At 36.7% G+C, this 22,412-nt stretch overlaps 1 protein-coding gene across 1 annotated transcript in view; it reads left to right on the top strand.

The window, feature by feature from the left end:
* The window catches only part of NBEAL1 (neurobeachin like 1), an 88,375-nt gene that overhangs the window by 47,343 nt on the left and 18,620 nt on the right, over positions 1–22,412 (top strand). The window contains exons 17-38 of the mRNA XM_050899674.1: positions 191–276; positions 713–802; positions 3,822–3,990; positions 5,067–5,200; positions 6,214–6,373; positions 6,470–6,572; positions 7,312–7,468; positions 8,073–8,231; positions 8,620–8,779; positions 9,056–9,144; positions 10,754–11,329; positions 11,897–12,072; positions 12,444–12,597; positions 14,500–14,628; positions 15,285–15,590; positions 15,696–15,845; positions 16,802–16,959; positions 17,659–17,783; positions 18,649–18,775; positions 19,913–20,061; positions 20,953–21,086; positions 22,010–22,111. Coding sequence (XP_050755631.1) covers positions 191–276; positions 713–802; positions 3,822–3,990; positions 5,067–5,200; positions 6,214–6,373; positions 6,470–6,572; positions 7,312–7,468; positions 8,073–8,231; positions 8,620–8,779; positions 9,056–9,144; positions 10,754–11,329; positions 11,897–12,072; positions 12,444–12,597; positions 14,500–14,628; positions 15,285–15,590; positions 15,696–15,845; positions 16,802–16,959; positions 17,659–17,783; positions 18,649–18,775; positions 19,913–20,061; positions 20,953–21,086; positions 22,010–22,111 — 3,593 coding nt within the window. The remainder of the gene's footprint in view (positions 1–190; positions 277–712; positions 803–3,821; positions 3,991–5,066; positions 5,201–6,213; positions 6,374–6,469; positions 6,573–7,311; positions 7,469–8,072; positions 8,232–8,619; positions 8,780–9,055; positions 9,145–10,753; positions 11,330–11,896; positions 12,073–12,443; positions 12,598–14,499; positions 14,629–15,284; positions 15,591–15,695; positions 15,846–16,801; positions 16,960–17,658; positions 17,784–18,648; positions 18,776–19,912; positions 20,062–20,952; positions 21,087–22,009; positions 22,112–22,412) is intronic.

Below are 22,412 nucleotides of genomic sequence, written 5' to 3'. Positions count from 1 at the left end.
TGAATGATTTAAGTCATAGAGACTGCTTCAAAGCGTGTCTCCAATAGGTATGGTTCAGAGTGTCCTATTTGTTGTTGCAACAAAGTACAGTAGTATAAAATTTGTGAAGGTCAACGTTAATATCCAGTGGACTCTTAAATATGTATGTTAAATGTATAATTTTATATGTAATTTATTTATTTTTTAATAGGTCCAAACTGTTTAACTCCATGGAAGTCTCAAGAGGCTGAAGTAGCAGATCTCCCCAGTAAGGTTCTGCTTCATTATACACCAAAGGTATGAAACAATACATAATTTCTCTTTTGATTACACAGTGTACAGTAATTTCAGAATATGTTCTCGATGGTCTTTTTTTTTGCTTTGCTTTGCTATTGCTGTTTCATAGAACAGGTGAGCGTGCCATCTTTACACTGTGGTTATCATGGGAAGATAATGAGCAGTGAGAGCTTTCTTAAACTGTAGTCTTGTGCAGAGATAGTAAGTTGTGTTCTTGTTTGGCAAAAGGACAGAATTATCTTGTACAATTGTGAATGTCAAATCTAAGATAACATATATGATATTCCAGGGGTTCCAAATTGTTTAAATACTTTAATAGCAGCACAACGGCACTAACTTCCTGAAACATATTATGCATCGTTCAGAAATCTTGTGTGTTCAAGGATTTGTAACTTATTTCCTAAATGATATTGTAGCCTCTTCATTTGTTTAACAGGCCTGCAGAAACCCAATTTGTCTTGACCTGTCTGCAAATCTTTTACATGGAAGACTAACTGGAAACAAAGTAGTGAACTGGGACATCAAGGTAAGTGCATACTGAAGAAGCAGAACCTCATGTAAATATGACAGTGGTTGTATACATTCACCTAACTTTTGGAATGCCGGAAGTTATTATCATAATGCAAATGACATTTAGCAGATACACCTGTTTTTGTAATGCGAATTAATGGGTTAATGCTATAGCTGAAGTAGTATTACATTACACTTACTGAGAATTTACAAGGGCTACTGCTCTGAATGTCATAGATAATGCATTAAGATATTTTGTGGTAGCTGACTGCTCTTCGTAATCTGTTCGATACATGTTGTGTGTTGAAAGCATTTTGTCATCTCTAGGGGATTCTGTCACGGTTTTCTTGCAGTCTTAAACTCTGAATTAGATTAAGATCAGTAGGGTTAAGTTAACACTTGTGACTTTTGCTGTGTTAGTCATGTCAAAAAACCCTATTGAATTGCAGACTAACTTCAGCAGAAAACAAGGTGTGGAGTTAAAATATTACAAGAATCTAGCATTTTTTAAGAGATAAGTTAATCTAGTTATCTTATTTACTTTTGGTTTGGAGTTGGCAGGACTAGATGATCTCACAGTCCAAAAGCCTTACGTCAGATAAAACACCAAATATTCACTAAAGTGTTATACCTTATTCTGTCTCTGCTATACACTAATTGTCCAATATTTTTTCCTTATTGTTGGATACATTGGGATAACTGATTCTTACAGGCTATGCAAATCATCTTTGTTTAACTTTTGCTAGCAGTTGTAATCACAGCACTACTGCTATATCAGTATTGGAGCTTAAAATTTAACATTTTCTGGCTAAACCTGTTTCTAGTCTCCTGCTCAAACATTCTGTTATAGCAAAACTGTCCTATGTTTTGGTTTTCGGTTTTTGTTTTGTTTTCTTAACCAACACATAGGATCCTTATGCCCTTCTGGTTAATCGGTTAATTTCTTAGTCTCATGCCACTGACAGTTCAGATCTGACTTTATACTATAGAAATAAAAGTCACAGTTTTGTCAACACTGCCAACAAGATTTAGTATTAGTGGTTTAGTCTTTCTTGGTGCTCCACAAACAGAATACCGTTTAGGCAAGTTACATGTCCGTTAGATGTCTTCTGTGTAAAATAGCAAATGGTCTTCTACTTGCTAGTTCACGAAGAGGAGGAGGAAACCATGAAATGCACACCAGCTTAATAAATACCTTTGTGTACTTGTCTGCTTATTTGTTCCGTGATCACTAACACATATTAATATCAAAAATCAAAGTCAGGCTTAGCTCTGTGCATGAGGAAATCAAGTTATTTGCAGCATCAGAGGTTGATCCAGAAACAGTAACATAAATAAGGATTTATTTCTTTTAAATTTAGATAGAGTACATCCAATTCTGTTTTATAGACAGAATCTTTGATTAAGGACTCTTAGTTTTGAGAAAAAATAAAATCCAAAGTCTGAGTGTAGAAAACTTGTCAATAGAATACCACATCTTTTTTTGTCTTGAGGAAGAATGTATGAACAAATAAATACGAGCTGCTTTTTTTTTTTAAGAACAGTGAACAATCAACTGTACTAGCAAACTAATTAATAAGGAAATATTGTTGGAGCTACACTGTGCATATGCTGACTTGTGGAGATTAATGTTAAGAAAATTCAGACACTTGCTAGTTAATTGCTATGCTATGATATGAATAGTTTGAAAATACTGCAGTTTGTTGTCTTCACCCAGTAGTGGGAAGAAGGGTGGGTGAGGAGTGTTTATATCTCTAGCTTTATGGGAAAGCATATTTTGAGTACAAGTTTTAGGAGAATCATTCATTAACAAACATGATGGGGTTTAGCACCCTCTTGAGGAGGACTAGAGTGAGGAAAAAACATAAGAGCTGATTAGGAGCTCATGAGGAGATAGGTACAGCCTAGAAGGAGCTACAGTTACTGCTGTCTTGTGGTTCAGACAAATTCTGTTTTTCAACTTCAAGCTGATTTCTGTTTCCAAAAGCTGCAGGTCTGTGGTGCCTCTTGTTTTGCTCAACAAACATAGAAATCTTCATTCATGAGATGAATTTTGCAGATTTAAAAAACTTTCTTAATTTAACTGGTTTTTGTTAAATTCACCATAATAAATGTGGGCTGGAGAGGGGGCATCATAAAGACACATGGAGCAGAGTTAACAATTGAAGTAGAAAACGATGGAGAAGAAAAGGATGATTTTCTCCACTTCTCCCCAACATTTCTGACTGGGAAGGGAGAGTGATATCTCACGTTAATAGACTGGCTTACAGGGTGTTGGGTTTTTTGACTTAAAATTTTACTACACAATAGTTTTCATTGGACTAAGCTGGGCAATTGAATAGGTGTCTCTGGCTAGCTTGCTGAGACCCTGATTTTCTAAGTGGTATTGTGAATCACTTCTAGAAATCTTGTAGTTTGAATATGTTATACCTTACCACAAGAAGCCTTGTTTGAAGTCTCATGCTATCCCTGCTTGTAAGGAGGTGGGGGAGAAAAGGGGACTTAGGAGACTTGAATTTTAAAGAGAGGCTTAGAATTGAGTTATGTGTGAAGTTGCTTTATTTAAAAAAAAAAAAATCAAATTTTATTATTTTTTAATTGCCTGAAGTTGAAATCTTGCAGGAGTATGAATAAAGCACATACGTGTATAATCTTTTCTTACTGCTTGCTGCAAGTAACTTAGAAATCAGAAAAATATGTTTTTCCTGTTTTTCAAATATATTTAGCAGAAGATTCTTTCTAAGATTTGTATCCTTCAGTTTCCCATGTTTATGTGGGGGAAGGAGGAAGGAAATGTAAAAATGCACTTTCAAAACAAGAGCTGACAGGAAGGCACGTGTGTAATTGCAGTGTCTAAAACTTGGACAGCTCTGTTGTTAAACACAGTGTTTTAAACTAGTTTCAAAGTGGCATGTGAAACATTCTGATTAATTTGTGAGTACATAAGGTTGCTTGTATTTGGAGTAAATTTCTGTTACGTAGTTCAGGGGATTTTATTTGTGATGATGTTTTTCCTCCTTTTTCTCTTGATTTAGGATATGATCAACTGTATTGGTGGAGTAAATGTGCTGTTTCCATTGCTGGAGCAGATCAGTTTTCTTGGTGGACACATGCCTGAGAAGTCTGAAGGGGAAACTCTACCTCCAGAACTAGTTACTCCTGTAGAGGAAGACTGGGTGGTATTGTCATCCACAAAGGCATCAGGTAGGAAAGTACAGTTGAACTGAAATAATTTTTAAGCTTGATTTTAAAAGTCTTCCTGTGAATGACAGAAAGCAGTCTTATGTGCTGGCTTTTCCAGAGTACTTACGTAAAGCTGAAAGGCTCTTTCTGTTCCTAGATATCTGACGTGGATACTGAATACCAGGAGCTCAGTACTGTGTAAAATTAACTTACTAACATATTTCAAATATAGCTATATTTAATAGCATTATTTTTCTTTTCATGATTTACTATTACATTAGTGTAAAAGTATGCAGTTTTTAAATTTCTGTTTTGAAAAGTTTGTTCTGATTATTTTGAGAAATTATGTTTGATGCAAAGCCTACTAATACCAATAGGAGGAGCTTTCCTACAACTTGAGTACTGGGTCAGACAGCCACATGAAGACTTTGCAGCATCAGAACAGTACTGTTTAGCCTTTAGCCAAACTTTTATTTTCTTAGGAAAATGTTCAGACTCCTACCTCTTCCACACACAGTCAGATTTTAGTATTAAAATTTAAAAAAAAAATTGAAAGGAAGCTTTAAGAATAGTTTGTTGTTTTGTTGTTTTTTTTTTTTTAAAAACTGTGCTAACATTGAGAATGAACTTTGATCTTAACAGAAACCACTGGGAAATCAGACCTTGCAAGGGAAAACAGCATTTTTTGTTTCAAATATGAAATGGTGGAGTGAAGTAAAAAAATATATCTTTGTCTCTTATTTTTTTGCATATCGTGGCTAGAAAGTGTCAGTTTGCAACTACAGAGGGAGAATAACTGCAGCATATGTAAAAGATTGTAACTGAAAGAGAAGTTTGTCTGTAAACTACAGCCAGATGGATGAAGCAACTGAAGTCAGGACTGGGGTCACTTTGTTCTGGAGAGGCATGGAATGATTATGACTCTGCACTGGAAAAATCTAAAGACAGCTTACAGCTAGGGAACAAACAGAAAAGGAGTTGAAGTTCAGGAAATAGTGAGGAATATGAACACTTGATTTTACTTCTTCCCCTTTACTTTTATGCAGTGGTCCAACAATAAACCATGAGGCTTTTGCTGCTGTTGTTCTGTTTTGCAGAAGCACGCTTGGAGAAGAACATCGTCGCAACTTTCATCTTGATGATAAAACACTTTATTCAGAGACACCATGTTAATCAAGAAAATCTCATTCACTCCCATGGAGTTGCCACCCTAGGAGCCTTGTTACAGAAGGTGAGCAAATTTGAGAAACATCCTTTAGTAACGAATGTTATGGATGAGGTCCTGATTACTTTGAAACACTCATAGTTTGGCCAGGATGTGAGGGTCTTCAAAGGTCTCCTTAGTACATGCTTTTCGTTCTCATGTGTCCTGGTTTCGGCTGGGATAGAGTTAACTCTCTTCTTAGTAGCTGGTACAATGCTGGGTTTTGGATTTAGTGTGAGAATAATGTTGGTAACATGCTGATGTTTTAGTTGTTGCCAAGTGGCACTTATCCCAAGTTAAGGACTTTTCAGTTTCCCATGGTCTGCCAGCAAGCAGGTGTGCAAGAAGCTGGGAGGGAGCACAGCCAGGACAGCTGACCCGAGCTAGCCAAAGGGATATTCCATACCATGTGATGTCATCCTCAGTATATAAACAGGGGGGAGTTGGCCAGGAGGGGCGGATCGCTGCTGGGGCATTGGTCAGCGGGTGGTGAGCAATTGTGTTGTGCATCACTGTTTGTTTTTTTCCCCTTGGGTTTTATTCCCACCCCCCCTTTTTTTTTTTGTTATATTCATTTTCATTATTATTATTATATTTTATTATTATTACTGTTAGTATTATATTTTATTTTACTTTAGTTATTAAACCGTTCTTATCTCAACCCACAAGTTTTACTTCTTTTCTTCCGATTCTCCTCCCCATCCCACTGGGGGCGTGGAGGAGTGAGGGAGCGGCTGTGTGGTGCTTAGTTGCTGGTGGGGTTAAACCACAACATGTTTCTGAAAACAAAAACGTGTGAGGAGTTGGTCTTGATCTGCAAAGTGAAACACAATATTTTGTCTTTTTTTCATGTTCTGCTTGTTTTGTTATAGGTACTGTGTTGTATGATTATTCAAACTAGACTGGTTTTGTTTATTGTATTGCTTTAATGGAAGCAGACATTGCTGTAGAAGATAAAAGAATCTCAAAATTTGATTTTAAAAAAAGTTTGTTAGGATATTCGATATTTTGAGTGCTAACACCTGTTGTTATTTTGAAAGGTGCCAAGCAGCTTAATGGATGTGAATGTACTGATGGCTGTACAGTTGTTGATAGAACAAGCCTCAGTAGAAAAGAACATGCAGCTTTTGCAACAGATGTATCAACACTTACTTTTTGACTTCAGTATCTGGAACAGTGGGGACTTCCCCTTCAGAATTGGTGAGCTCTTGGACTTGGGCAACTGCGCAAAGACACAGTACTCTTCGCTTGACATAAATCTTTATCTAGGTTCTAATAGAAAACTTTATGTTGTAGGGCATATACAATATCTTTCTACAATCATCAAAGACAGCAGAAGACTCTTCAGAAAGAAATATGGTGTGCAGTTTCTTCTAGACACACTGAGGATTTATTATGGGTATGAGTTTTACCTCTTCTAACTCCTCCTCATTTATTGTATGTGGCTGTTGGTTTTTTTTTCCCATCATCCTAGTGAGAAAATTAATAAATCAAACTGCAGGTCGGCTTTTGGTGGTTGATTTAATTTTCAAAATTGCATTAAAATTTTTTTTCCTTTTGATTTGTGGCTTTTCCTTAACTTTGATTTTTATGATAGGATTATATAAATTCTATATCAGTGATACTAGAAATGCTTAGAAAAGTCATTAAAATTACAAAAATGAAGGACTTGGTATCAACAATGCAAATTAAGTCATAGATCATTACCACTATGAAAAGAGAGGGTATTTATCATTTTAAGTTCTTTTATATCCTTGTAGAATTTGAAGTAGGACTTTTTTAGGAATTTAAAATTTTAGCTTTCAGTCTTGGTGATTTATATCTGCTTATGAATATAGTTATGTCATTGAGGAAGATTGGCTAGAGACCTTGCTTATTCCTTTAGAGGGTGGGAGGGGGGGAACCTGAAATCCTGACCTGTATCCAGATCAGTACAAGTCTACATTTCAGGGCTTTTATAGACTTGGTAAGTCTGATCCACTGTAGCTTATTACTATTCAGTTGCCTTACTTCAGTAAAAATTGATAGCTTGTGCCATGATATCTGGGTAGATGAACAATTACAAAACTAGCAGAATCAAATTGCTGTTAATGAGTCATGAAGAACTTAGGTTGCTTTTGCTGTCTGTTGGTGTATAGGAGTGGCTGTAAAGACAGTGATTTGGCTCCTGATGACCTGAGAACAATACGGACATCGCTTTATGGACTGATCAAGTATTTCTTGAGCAAAGGTGGAACACATGAAGAAATACAGAGCATTGTAGGATACATAGCTGCCACCAGTGAAGAGGAGCAGGTATCCAATATGGCGTAAATTAATAGCTTAAACTGTGCATGTTTTGGTTTTACTTCCTGGTGTTTAGAAATCTTGTGTGCTTAAGAGAGTGCAACAAAAAAAGAAAAAGACCACAAGCCAAGTGTTACTTGATGCGTGGTTCTGTTTAGATGTAGCTGAGGCAGGTTATAGAAGCACACTGGAAACTTGACAAAGTGCTCTGCATGTGGCCGTATTTTTACTGGTTTTTTTTTTTTTTTTTCCCCCCTGAAGAGGGCAGAAAGCACATGATGTGTAATACTGCCATTAGAAAAGTTCTTAGTTTACAAAACCAAATGACTTGGACTTCAACTGATCAGAAGTTGTAATGATGCGGTTTCTATTTTGTAGGCATCAACAGAACTTGAACTTGCTTTGTAGCTCTAATTACAGTTTCATAAGGTGTTCCATAGAGAGAAAAAATATATCAAAAAAAATCTAATTTTAAATGCAGTAATATTGAGCAGACAAAATGTTGATTTTATAACAAGCAAAGGGTAAAGTTTAAAAGCCAAGAAAATTTTCCCCAAACAGAGCATGAGGTCTGAATGAACTGTGGATTAATTTAGTTGTCTTAATTTTGTAGCTCTGTGGAATTCTGGACATTCTCTTCAGCCTACTTCATTCCAGCCCAACCCCAGACCAGCTTTTTTTATTGCTGTTTGAACCAGGGAATGCTGATATTCTTTACGCTCTGTTATTGCATCAAAGATACTCTGACAGGCTTAGAGAACTTGTGTTCAAGGTAATGAATTGAATTATATGTTCTTAAATTAATCAGTTGAACAGAAATTTGTATTTTTCAATGGTCTGACTGCATAAGTATATGCAATTGCAAAGATACTAATCATTCAAGTTTTAATTTTTTCTGCTCTCTTCTGTTACGTTAGCCAGATGTTACTGTTTACTGCCATAGTCACAATGAAATTAGTGTTCTCCTGAAGTAAAGTATTGGGATCTTAAAAAAAAAAAAAAAAAAAAAAAAAAAAAAAAAAAAAAAAGTCCATGTTGTTAGCTTACCAAGTAAACTTCAAAAACAGTGGACCAGCATGTTATATAATACACAATTGAGTTTAAGAGGTCTGGATGCTCCCTTGTGTTTATTTTGCATTTGTGTGTACTTTTTCTTGCAGATTGTGGAAGAGATGCTGAAATGTACTAAAGTTTATGAACGGAGTAAGCACCGTATGAGACTCAGAGAAGTGGGATACTCTGGACTGGGGCTCCTCCTGAATGAATCGCCAGTTACTGTTTCTCTTATTAAAAACCTTCTTAACCAAGTTCTGTATGCAGGTAATTGGCAAGTGTTTTGTCTACAGTTAGTAAACTCTTGCTGCTCAGAGGCAAACACATTTGGTTTTTTGTTCAGGAAAATGAGAGCTGTTACCTTACAAAGCTGTTCTATTCGAAGTTCCCATTAGTCTCAGCTAACATTTTCTTAATTCCCTGAAGTTTGTTCCTTTTACTACCCCTGGATGTAGAGGTGACCTCCAAGGCAATTTTTAATATTTAGCTGTTACATTCTCTTGATTGATATCATTTGTGTTGTTTTTTCTTTCTCCCCTACAGATCCTGCTGTGAATTATAAAGATCTCGTAGCTGTAGTGCATCTGGCTCATAGATCAGATATAAACATGAGAGTGGTTATCTGTAGAAAGGTTAGTTGTCATCTTTAAAACTGGCATACTGTCCTTTAAGCCCATAAGCTGTACAGTGTGATATCTTATTTATTTGAGACACAGTGGTGGTATTTGTTGATACTGCTTTCTTTAGCAATGATTTATGTTAAAAATGAAGCCCATCTGTCACTTAATGTTTAATTTTGTGTATTCAAGTCCTTTTAAAAACCAAAACAAAAAGCAAAGCCTCTATCATGATTCTCAAATAGCTTGTATTTTCTACAGGCTAGAGATAGACTCCTTGAATTACTGAGTTTTCTCAAAGGATGCTTAAGACCACTGTCCTGGGTTTGGCTGGGATAGAGTTAATTTTCTTCTTAGCTGGTACAGTGTGTTTTGGATTTAGTGTGAGAACGATGTTGATAACATGCTGATGTTTTAGTTGTTGCCAAGTAGCGCTTATCCCAAGTTAAGGATTTTTCAGTTTCCCATGCTCTGCCAGCAAGCAGGTGTGCAAGAAGCTGGGAGGGAGCAGAGCCGGGGCAGCTGACCCGAGCTAGCCAAAGGGGTATTCCATACCATATGATGTCATCCTCAGTATATAAACAGGGGGGGGTTGGCCAGGAGGGGCAGATCGCTGCTGGGGCATCAGTCAGCGGGTGGTGAGCAATTGCATTGTGCATCACTTGTCTTCTCTTGGGTTTTGTTTCTCTCTTTTTTTTTTTTTTTTGTTGTATTCCTTTTCATTACTATTATTATTATAATATTTTATTATTATTATTACTGTTAGTATTATATTTTATTTTAGTTATTAAACCATTCTTATCTCAACCCACAAGTTTTACTTCTTTTTTTTTTTTTTTTGATTCTCCTCCCCATCCCAATGGGAGACGGGGAGGAGTGAGGGAGCGGCTGTGTGGTGCTTAGTTGCTGGCTGGGGTTAAACCACGACAACCATGATCAAAGTTTTGTTTGTATTCTTAATATGTTACTTTGATAGAACATATTATGGTTCAAAAGAGTGGCTGTGGATGCAGGGAAGAGATAGAGGAGAAGCAGTGACTTTTTCCTAAACTGAGCTCTCTGGCTTCTATCACTGGAATTAGTAGTATTGAACGTAGCTGTGAGGTGCTATATTGTCTATTAAGGTTTCTCAAAGTTAAAAAAGTGAAATGACAGTATACATTATCAGTAAGCTATTAATACTGCAACTTTCTTAATTTTATCTATTTAATAGTTCCTAATCGAGTGTATTTTCAGTTCTAGATTTTCTTTCTTTGTAGACTAGTGGCTAAATAGGATTATTTGTTGTGATAACTGGCTTTTGCAGGAATTGTTGCAGAAGAGTAGCTGAAATATGAGGACTTACTATGCTATGCTTTGATAGCTTCTTTTCTCCCCTACTCCAGAGAATTTTTTTCTTTTTCTTGTTTTTCTTTTTTTCTCAAATATGTGTTTCTAATGAGACAAATGATTTTGTGGCTTGTTTGCTTATTATTAACCAATTGTGGCTCTTTTACAAGGTTCTAAAAAAAAAAAAGGGCAAAAAAGTTGTAAGATTGTAAAATGTCTAATTGAAAAGCTAGAATGAATACAATTACAAGCTAAAATTAATGTATAGGTATGGGATATCTTCTCCTATCCTTAGGTTTTGCACCTTTTGCATTCCCAATTGGATGCAGCACAACAGATTTCTCAGCAGCTGGGCTGGCAGGACACTTTGATTAGACTATTCCTGAAAGAAAACTCAGAGGTCCAGTTTGGCTTTAAAGAGAACAGGGCTGATTCCTCAAGGGAAGAGGAAAAAAAGCATCCTGCTGAAGAGCTTCAGAAACATCAACCTGATAAGACAGAGGGAGACAAAACTGGCAGCTTTGCATCTGTTAATGGTCTGTTTGATCAGTGGAGTTTAGAAGACAACAAATCCCTGGATGTCCCTGCTCATTTTTCTGTTACGCCACTGGAAGATGCATCCACAGCAGAGATGTCTTTTAGGTTGGAGGACCAAGAAGAATTGTGGCACAGTAATCCTTCACATTTGAGTTTAGATCTGTCCAGTGTTGACTCTTATGAATTGGCTGACATTGTGAATCAGATGACAGATAGCCAGCCCAGCACACCATCACCTGTAGAGAACACAAAACCATTCTCTGGGCAGCCTGAGCTGGGCATTATAAACGATGTGGGCTTCACTGCTGATCTTTCTTTATTTGAAAACCAAGGAGTAAGTATGTGGTTAATTTCTCCAAATGTCTGCAATTCCTTTTTATTTTTTTAATCATCTGCCTGATGGATAATTATTGTCCTTTTTTTCCCCCCTCTCGTCTTCCAACAGAAAAGCAAACAATATAGTTCTTTTATAGTGAGTAGGGGTACTTCCTTTTGTAATGTTTCTTCTTTTTTGGTTGTCTAGTTGGAATAGCTTTGATGTTTAAAAAAAACCCAAAACAACCCACACAAAGAAAAAACTACAAACTCTCTTCCCTCCCTTCTGTATTTCAACATCCTTTATCTTCCAGAGGAGGCATGGAGCAGACTTGCTGTGAAAAAATCAAGGGTAGCTAAATGTCAGGTTGAAATAATGACGTAGAAGTCAAGTCAGTATGTATTACGACGTACAAGCAAGCCACAGTCTCTTATATTTGCATGTTCCTGTATTTAGCAATTGGACTTCAGACTGCAGAGTTTTCAGAAATGCTGAAACATGCAAGCATAGGGACTGTGATGAACAAGAAACGTTTTGAAGGTTTTCTAGTCTAGAAGGGCTGTAAATACTTCTCTTCTTTTGTAGGGGGGTGATAATGAACTCATACAGTTGCTTACAGACATCCTACTGTGTATAATGTGGAAAGGCATTGAAAAATCTGATGATGCTGCTTGGATTGAGAGAGGACAGGTGTTTTCTGCACTGACCAAACTGGGGATATCTAATGAGTTGCTGCGACCTTCTGATGAAATAAAACTCAAGTGAGTGTACAGCTCAAGGATGAGTCCTTTCATCCCTTTTGAGGAAAAATGGAAAAAGTAAGGGGCATTAGTGAAGCTGGGAAGGGGTGGGTGTTTCCCAACAAGATGTATTTTTCTTTGCTGTCTCTTCACATACTGTCAGAAGTATATTCCGCTACCTATTTAGTAGTGTCATGTGGCCATAAGGTTTTGAAACTGTATCACTGGTTTCATGAGCTTCTCAAAACCTTTTACCTCATTGGCTTATCGAGAAGACAGCAGTTATGTCACTGCAGACTAAGAGATTCAATTAAATACTTAATTGGATTTTTTTAAAGCCACTTACACTTAGAACATGTAATAATTACTTTGGGATTTTGTTTTCCTTGCAGCTTGCTGGAGAAGATGTTAGAATGGTCAGTCACTGATAACAGAGATTCAAAAGCTCTCCCTACACATGCTGAAAATGCCTTCAAGCTCTTGCTAATTGTACAAGATTTCCTGCAGGCAGAAGGACTAGTTAATTCAAATTTATGGACAGAAAAGGTACAGTAACTGCATAATGGAAGTACTGTATATAGGCTGAAATAGTCATGAAAAAGTTGTCAGCTGGGATGCTGTCATCCCTTCTAGGCATATGTTTTTAAACTATAGATATTACAGAGTAAGGGTTCATAGTGGAATGGATTAAATTGCCCCTTAATGAGTAAAAAAGTGTGAATACTTACTACAGGGAATATAGTTAATTTTGCAAATTAAATAGGCCTATAAGTGGTACTCTTTATTGAAAATCCAGGTCTCTTCAGACTGGAGAAATGTTTAGAAAACGTAGGAGCTAATGAAACAATGTCAGTTGTAGCCCAAGCAGATTTTGCACCGTTTATCAGCATGTGTGACTCATTGTGTGTGTCGTGAATAAAAGACTAGCCAAAACTCTGCTCTTGGTTGCAAGCTGAGAAATGTCACTTCTGGGCTTTGACCCATATTGGAGTTGCAACATGATTTTGTGTATATAGATGGAAATAGCTCAATTTTATACATCAGTCAGAAACATGAGGTCTGAGGAAGAAAATGACTAGCAAACACAATAAGTAGTAAGGTAAAGAAACTTTCTGTCATCTGGCTGTTTCTCCTGCCTTCTTGACATATATGTTGTAGACACCCATAATTTGCGTCAACATTTATGTAATTTCTGGCAGTGGTCTTGCTCCCTTCACTGTCTGAGTTGTCATTGCTTTTCCATTTTTCAAGGCTAAAGGGGAGAGCTATTATGTGGAAACCGTCATTATATCACGATAAATCCTTAAAATCAGTTTTTTTAAGGCTACTTTTTTTGGAAAAAGAAGTGTAATGTTAAGAGTCATCAACACAGTAATTCCTAAGCTGTTCTCCAAAATGCCTGCTTATAAGTAAACATAGCTTAATCTTAAAGCTTTTAATTGTTTGTTTTTAAAAAGTCTCCTCTTGGTAAAAGCTTTGCCTTCTGTTGTGATCTAGCTTTGTGAAATCTTATTAGAATAGAGATCTGAACTTTGGAGCAATGAAAGTTGTGCTTATTGCCAACTCTGAATTGAAAATAACAGTACTTTCATAAATTATCTTCCACTGTGCCTGGGGAGAATTTAAAGCACCATAATATTCTAAGCAGGACAGCTTTCAGTCTGCCACAGAAGCATTCATGTGATTCTGGGGCTTAACAAAACAATGATTTTACATTTGAGTAACTTATTAGGGAACGTGTCAAGGTGTATTAGTCTGGATAGTGAAATGTGCCATTTGCCTTGTGAATACCTACCTTTCACAAGGTTTGTATCACTTCTAGTATCGAAATACTGACAGAAAGGAGTGCCTCCTACTTTTTTATTTTTTAAAAGACATCAATAGTTGTTATGAAGTTTCAAGCATTTCACTAAATCAGATATTCATGAAAGAAGCCTTGTTTTCCTTCTCAGGGCACTGTGCGTATTGCTATTGCTGGTAAATTATACTAGCGTTACACTCAAATCACTTAAAATACAAAGCAAAAGAATGAAATAAACCCCTATATATATTGAACCCCGAAATTGCAAGTTGGTGTGGTATCTGTGCTATTAATAATAGTGTCTTTTCAATCATAGTAATCCTGCTTGTGGATTCTCTAACTTTTCTAAGGAAAGGGCATTTACTGGAGTTAAATTACAGGAAAAACATAAGCATATATACTGTATGCTGGTTTTGGCTTTATTCAGGGGCGATACTTGAGTTAACACACTGGGCTAGACAGATTTTTGTAGTCACGAATTGTTTCAAATTACTGGTTTAACTGCAGTGTTCTGGGATAATTTTCTGGGTTTGGGTAAGGTAGAAGTGTGAACACAGCCTCTTCTTCAGCTCTTTGAAATTATTGTGCCTCCAGCTGCAGTAGCTGTTGTTAATTTTATTTCATGCAAATCTTCTGTTTTACAATAGCTCTTGGAAGAACTAGTGACTCTCATGGATAGCCTGTCAGTCTGGTACTCTGCTGGCCTAGAAGCAATCAGGCTTTCACAGGTGCAAGTCCAGTTGCTCCTTGGATTCATTGCACAAGATAACTTACAGGTTTGTTGCAAATTCCTGCAAGTGGTACTGTGTTTTGAGTGCATGTTTGATTTAACTGTTGTGGTTTATGGGGGAGCTGCTCATACCAGTGAGCAGACTGATGGCAGTCCTTCATCCTTCTATAGGGAAATGTTTTATTGGTTCTTACCATTTGCAAGTTTACAGTCCTGTCAATGTGCACCTCCTGAGCATAAGAGGTAGAGGGCAAGCTGTTTGAAGATGGGACTATGTAGGCACTAGTGACAGTACAATAGTGATTCTGATTGTGACTTGTTGTTTCCACCATAAAATACATTTATTAGCAGTTTCAGGTTTACATACATTAAGTGCACATGAACCTGGCCTGTTCTGCCAAATCAACATTTGGAATAAAGTTAGCAGAGCTGTGCCTGGAATATGAGCCCTTCAGTAAAGCCAGGATTGTTAGTTTAGGTATGTGATTGTCTTAATGCAGCTGTGTGACTTTGGGGTTGCAGCTGACTCAGATTTGGTCATCACAGGATGAATAAGTGATCAGTGCCCATATTTGATGCATGTGTGCCTTCAGGCTACCTAGGATGCAGCCAGAATATGTACATACTCCTGTCATAAAAAGAAAGGTGCTCAAAATTACTATTTTGAGGAATGCATTAATTTTTTGTTGTTTGTCTGTGTAGGTCTGTGCTATGGCAGCAGCCAAACTAAACACCCTCCTTCAGACCAAAGTAATTGAGAGCCAGCCTGAAGCATGCTACCTCTTGGGGAAGCTGGAAGGCATCCTGAGTAGATCAATTGAAGAGAAGACAGAAACTTACTCATTTTTGATTCCCCTTGTTCGGACATTGGTATCCAAGATTTATGAACTCCTCTTCATGAACCTGCATCTCCCTTCATTGCCTCCTACAAATGGCAGCCCATCTTTCTTTGAGGACTTTCAAGAATACTGCAGCTCTGATGAGTGGCAAGTTTATATTGACAAATATGTAAGTAGTAGATTCTTTTTGTACCATTTTCCCCCTCTTTTCAGCCGTGAAAGCGGAGGAACTCATTCAGAAATCATGTTGCGTGTTTTGTTTTGGTGGAACCAGATTATTCCAAATATGAAGCAGTATGAAGATAATTCATTCAGACATGATCACGAGCAGATGGCACTTTATTGGAAAGATTGTTATGAAGCATTTATGGTGAACATGCACAAGCGAGACCGGGAGAGAGGAGAAAGTAAGCTTAAATTTCAGGTAAGGTTTTGCGTGAGTGCAGGTTTCTCTTAGAAGAACTATCTCAGGAGTTGCCTTCTAAAAGATGGAGAAACTGAATTCCAGGATGATCCAATTCAAGTGATTGCAGGCAGGTTGATTGTTTTAAGATTGTATGGGCAGTGTGACTATACTTGTAGGATATGCTTTTTAATTCTTTTCTTTCTATTTAAGAGTTTATCTGTAAGCAGAGTTATTTCAGGACAGTAGGCCTTTCTCATAGTACAGCAACCTAGAATTATGCTCAGCTATAGGCTGCATCTTCTTTTACTCTGATTTATGTTTTGAATTATTAAAACCTCTTCTCCATTATGAGATGAGTCAGTGTGATTTTTTTTTTTTTTTTTTTTTAAACTCTACTTCAATATAATGAAAACATTTAAAACTGTGAACAGTTCCTATTTAATGTGTGGAAAAGTAGTTTCTGAACTGACCTTTCTGTATAAGGTCCAGACTCAGTTTAAGCATTAGAATTAACTAGTAATTACAGCAAATATCATAGCTAAGTTACATTTCCCTTGTTTTCCTTTTGTCATCTTAATAAGGATCCTTGTAGTAAGTCTTTCTTTATTCAAGGAGATAAAGGAAGAATACAATGAGTCACATTCTAGAATACCAGAATTTAAAGAAGAATCCTACTTATTATAATAGGATTTCCAATACTGACCACTTTTCTGATGATGAAAAATTGCTTTTATATGGATTCAGCATTTGATAACGCTTTCTTCACATCTTTAAGTCGAAGTTTGGTGCCATTTCTCCCAGTACGAAGCTTTTTAAAATTGTTCTCATAAGCATTACCTTAAAGTTTCAGAAGTTTTTACTGCTAAACTTTTTTTGTTCCTTCTTAATTTATGAGAATTCTTGCAAGCCACAAAACTGTGTTTTCAAAGGTCAGAGTTATTTCAGTGCTAGATTTATTTTTAATGGTCTTTCAGGAGCATTTTGTGGAACCATTCAGCAGAAAGGCTCGACAGGAAAATCTGCGGTACAACAGTATGCTAAAGCAACTTAATAGTCAACACACAGCTACTCTGAGACAGTGGAGAGCAGCCCAGCTTTACTTGCTCTCTGAACGTGGTCCTTGGTCTGAAATGTAAGAGTGAAGTTCTTAAATCAAACCGTATATGATGCTTAAAAGGAATTTGCTCACATGACTAGCTGATTCACGTGGTTAGAACTTTGTCAAATTGACTCTGATAACCATTCTTGAGAGGTGAATTTAATATCGAATGCATCTTTTATAATGTTTTCTGCATTTAATTATCAAAATGCAAAGTTTGAAGTGTAATGCTGAGCTGGTTACCTGGATGCTAGATTTTCTTGCCAAGTGACAAATAAAAACCAGTTATCAATGAAGCAATTGAAAAAACTTTTTGAGAGATCCTACAGATCAGTGGTTCGGTTGGAAAAGAGAGAATAGACTTGTTAATAAAGACTTTGAGTTTTTATGCATGAAGCTAATTTCAGTTTAGAAGACTACATTTTGCCTGTCTTAGCTTTTGGGGAAGTTCTGGATAAAGATTTCTTTTTTTATCTTTTAATTGTCATTAACTGAAATTGTAAATAATTTGATGTATTTCAGTAGAAAATAAATACTGTTTACAAAGTGCTTTAGGATGATCAGAGCTGCAATATGAAATATAAAATTAAAATGCAGTTTATTACTTTTATGTTTTACAATGTACAAGTGGCTGACCAGTATTTTTCTAAATGTGTACTCTTTTGTAATCAGTTCATTCGCATAGGTCTTTACCTTCTTTTAACTGTTTTTGTGGATATTCTTTTTTCCTAGGAAACAGCATCCTGTTCACTGGAAACTTTCAAATGTGGAAAATTTTTCACGTATGAGACTAAAACTAGTGCAGAATTACAACTTCAACTCTCATCAGGATGCTAGTGACCTAAGAGATAATTTAGGTAAAGTTGTATTTGCTATTTCACTTGGCATTCTTCAGTCTTTACTGAAGAAAGATACACTTTACTCTTTGTATTTAAGAATCAGTGTATGGTAGATACTTAAATCTTGATTTTTCTTTATTTCCTTTATAGTAAAATGTGTAACATAAGAGTCGTGCTTTGACCTGAAACAGCATCTTCCTACTGAGAGGAATTCATTTCCCCTTGTTCATTGAAATGTGTATTTTTGTTGCCAAAAAAAAAAAAAAAAAGTTAAAGAGCTCCTCTGTTTTAAAATAAGCAGTCACGTAGCTTTCTTGCATAAGATTCTTTTTTCAAGAGAAGGAAACAATGAGATCAGAGTTAGCAGGCAGTATTTGTTTAAAACCTTTTAGAGCTTATGATTAAAATGTGTAGATATGGAGTGCTTTGTTTCAGAAGTGTGCCAAACAGCTGAGTTAGTGATGTAAACTGTTCTTTAAGTTAGGTGTATTGGATATCAAGACTCAAACCAAAAAAATAACACTCTTGTAAACACAAGTAAGCAAAAAACAAAAGCAGTGTATTTCCATGAAATCTGCATACTGTAACAGTGTCTGACAGAACACTGCAAAATATTTTATTGGAAATGTCCACATCAGAATTCAGTTTAAAATTTTCTAATGTGTTTATGTCTTGCCTTTATACTGTTACAATTTGACATATTTCAGTGTAGTTCAGGGAGTATTTTTAGTGTTCTACTTGCCCCCAAAAGTATTTAAGAAGTCTGGTTGCTTCTTACTCAGTTAAAACCAACATTCAACAGTAGAAGATACACTCAGTAGCTTAGCGTTCCAAAAGTGTTGCAGCAAAAAATTTTCTGAGCTGAAATGTCTATTTATGATAGGTGTGCACCAGACACAGCCCTCTAGTGAGTCTCTGCTTCTGGAGGTGGTGAAGCAGGTGAAAGTGAGTGACTTGGAAGATGATGTTCTTGAACTACCAGAAGAAGACACAGCAGCCAGTTCCAATTTGTAAGTACAGCAGAATAGAACAGTTGAAATTTGTTTCTGTGCTAGGGATAAGGAGTGAGAAACAACTTCAGGAGTTAATCAGCATGCAAAGCTTCCCTCTTTCTTTGTCTGGCCTTCGCAATCCAATCCAGGGCTTTGTAGTAGTTTTGAACAGCAGAAAAGTTGTTGTTGGATTTATCATTGTCAGCAATGAGACATAAAGAGCCCCAGGGAAAAGAAGGCAGAGCGGATATTTGTGAGGATCCGTTAGTGATTCACTGCTCACAGTTGGTCTGAAGCTGAAGCTACAGAATTGTTGAGGCTTTTCTACTCTGTACATTGGCTATAATTCTCAAGAGGCGGTCTGCCCTGTGAGGGCATAGACCAGACTGGAACTGGTTCTTGTCCATAGATGCCAGGGCCATTCCCTATACCATCAGCTACATAGCATGGATGTTTGCTTGGTTGGCATTAATTTGCTAGAGAGTCCTCTGTGTTTAAGAGCATTCCAGAGAGAAGGCTTGTTGTGCTTCCTTCATGTCGCAGGTGTGACTTTAGGGAAAAAAAGCGGTTGGGGGGGCGGGGCAGGGCAGGGCGAGATAGCAAATGCTTCACTTCAGCAACTGGACATGTGATGTTGTGCGTGCATCTATGTGTGTGTCTATGCTGTTGAAGTCCAGTAGAGATGTGGCACTACTTTGATACTGATGCATCTTCTTGTACCTTGAAGGTTATTAAATGCTTGCTTGTGATGTGTCATATCTATAGACTTCTGAGCAACCATTCCTCCAGATACTTCTGAAGATAACTTTAGTCACATGAACCAGGACTCAGCTCTTCCCTCGGCCAGAGAATTTAGGCACCTAGCAATTAAATAAGAAAGGGAAATGCAGCCTCATGTTTTCATACTTCAAGGGAGGTCAAGTCCATTGTGCCCGAAACTGACATATCAAGCCTGAAGAGGGATGCTATGAAATGGTCTTTGGTAGTCTAGTCTGAAACATGCAAGACTGCTGATGGAAGTAGCTTCATGTAATCATTTGTGTTGTACTTTTAATGCCATTCATGTTTGATTCTTTTCTGAACTGTACTCTTACCAAGTACCTAAGCAACTTTATAATCTACCCAACCCTGTAACACTTCATGGTATTTTTGTAGGGATGAGAAGGACGAGCAAAGTCAGAAAGAAAAGCTAATATTGTCTGAAGACTGTGAACTCATTACAGTAATTGATGTGATACCTGGCAGGCTGGAGATCACTACCCAGCACATCTATTTCTTTGATGGTAGCCTTGAAAAAGAGGAAGGTGAGCATGATCAGTATCTCTTTCTTTTCAGTGCAGTTCAGCATTCTGTTTTTAGTAGGCTGAGTTTGATTTTTTTTTTTTTTTTTTTTTGAGAATAAGTTTCAAACTAATTGTGAAGAGACAAGTTGCAGATCTGTACTTAAAATTAATATTTTACTTGGTGGTCAGTGGCTGGCTGATCCCTTCAGAATCAAGAATCTGGAACTGTACTTGCTGAGCTGTTAAATTGATTCACTATTCTTAGTATTTCTTAAAAAAAATCAACTTATTAAAAAAATAAAGTGTGCTGACTAAAAAAAAAGTCATTACCTGTGATTTGCTGCTTAAATGGCACCTCCCTGTTCTCCCGGACAAATAACGTTTCACTCATACATTGATTAAAAAGTAGGAGTAAGTAATGATTAAAACGTAGTAGTACGTAAACATTAATCATCTATATTAACTTAGTGAACTTTAATAGACTATACACAGTTGAGTATGAAAACAGTGGACTGAAATGTTTGACCAATAATGGTAAAATTTTCAAAAACAGTATATGAAGAAGTTGGCCTTTTGGGAATTCTAAACATGTAAAAGCTTCTATTTGAGCCTGTTTAAGAAAGCAAAGGGGTTTGGTTCATATTTTTTGGTCAACAGAATACATTTATAATGTGTCTTTGATCAGAAAGCAAAAACAAATCGTACACTCCATCAGATATTTCCTGCTGCCTCTTTCTTTCAGCAGAACAATAGCTGAAGTTAATATTTTCCTAGCAAAATGGCTTATCAAGCCACATATAAAATTTGCCTTTTCTAGGAGTAACTCTGGGGTGATTGGAAATGATACTGCATTATGTCTATATGAAAAGTTTTTGATATATTTGAAGTCAATAATCAAAGTGCTCTTCCTAGGGGTAGGTTTTGATTTCAAATGGCACCTTTCTCAAATTCGAGAGATACATTTGCGTCGGTACAACCTGAGGAGGTCAGCTTTAGAGATCTTCCTTACAGATCAAACCAACTATTTCCTCAACTTCAATAAGGAGGTACGGGTTTCCCAAACTTCCTTGATTTATATAATTAGCACAAGTGTCAAGTTTAAGTTCACTGATCATGTCTAATTTGAGTCTAGTGTGTCTTTCATAATACTGTAACACTAGTAGCAAAAGGTTTGCTAGATACAGCCATTATGGGAAACTAGGCTGCAGTCTGTGAAATCCTCAGTCTGGCATCTAGAAACTGATTAATTGTGAAAAGATGGATAAAACAAGATTCTTCTTTTTCCTGTCTCTCTCTCTCTCTGTTATGATACAGAATCATTATTCACCTAAAATTACATCAATAGTAATCTAAATATCTTGAAGCCCACACATCTTTTTAAATATTCTGAGCAAATTAATTACAAAGCAAAGGAGACTATTTTGCCACAACGTTGGAAATCATTGCTAGTTCTGTATTCCATGGTTTAGGATTAGTGAATTTTTTTTCTTCCCCTGGATAATGTCAGTGATCTTTTGTATGTGGGACTAAGGCAAATATCAGAACTTAGGGTGAGTTACATACTAGTAGGTCAGTTTATGAATAGCTCGTGTAAAATGTTGGGGGGGGGGGTTTGGGTTTGTTTAAGTAAATAAATCTTTGCAATAGTTTTGTAGGGAAAACATTTGGTGTAATTTTATTTGAACAGCAGCAGCAGTATTTCCTAGAAGACTTCTGTGGCAATAATGATTTTCTGTGTAGCATCTACACACACCAAAAAAAAAATCACTTCATAACACGCTGCTGTTATATCCTGTAACGGAAGGATGTCACATCCATCCATGTCCAAACGTTTTATGCAGCAAGAGATAGAAATGTTTAGAAGTGTAACTGTGTTCCATTTATTTCACACTTTAATTAGCAGAGAAGTTGTTTACTTGTCAGCCTCAATCTCCAGAATAATTTTTTTATTAATGCTGTTTTCTAACAGGTACGAAACAAAGTATATAGTCGAATATTGTCACTGCGTTCTCCAAATATTTCTGGGACCAGATCTCCGCAGGAACTTTTTAAAGCTTCAGGTTTGATGCAGGTACGAGACTTCAGCATAAATGGTCTAGAGCATTCCTCTGCTTCTTGAAGGACTCCTGGAAGGTCCTGGACTACTGATTTTACTTCTTCCACCCCAACCCCCCCACCCCCCGCAGTGTTTAGATGGCAACTGCCAACCTCTGTACCCTCAGTCTGGCCCCTGAATTTTCACATGTATGTTTTTAGAATTGCTGTGTTTTGTGTTTACAGTCAGTGAGGTGAACGGATAGAGCCAGACTGTTGATGTGATTATGACAAGTGTTCCAACAAGAATGGAAAACATGTAGCAGACTTGCTTCTGT

This window comes from Gymnogyps californianus, chromosome 7 (assembly GCF_018139145.2).
Source record: "Gymnogyps californianus isolate 813 chromosome 7, ASM1813914v2, whole genome shotgun sequence".
Classification (NCBI taxonomy): Eukaryota; Metazoa; Chordata; class Aves; order Accipitriformes; family Cathartidae; genus Gymnogyps; species Gymnogyps californianus.
The sequence above is the reverse complement of the archived record's forward strand: the minus strand, read 5'-3'. Positions and strand labels throughout refer to the sequence as shown.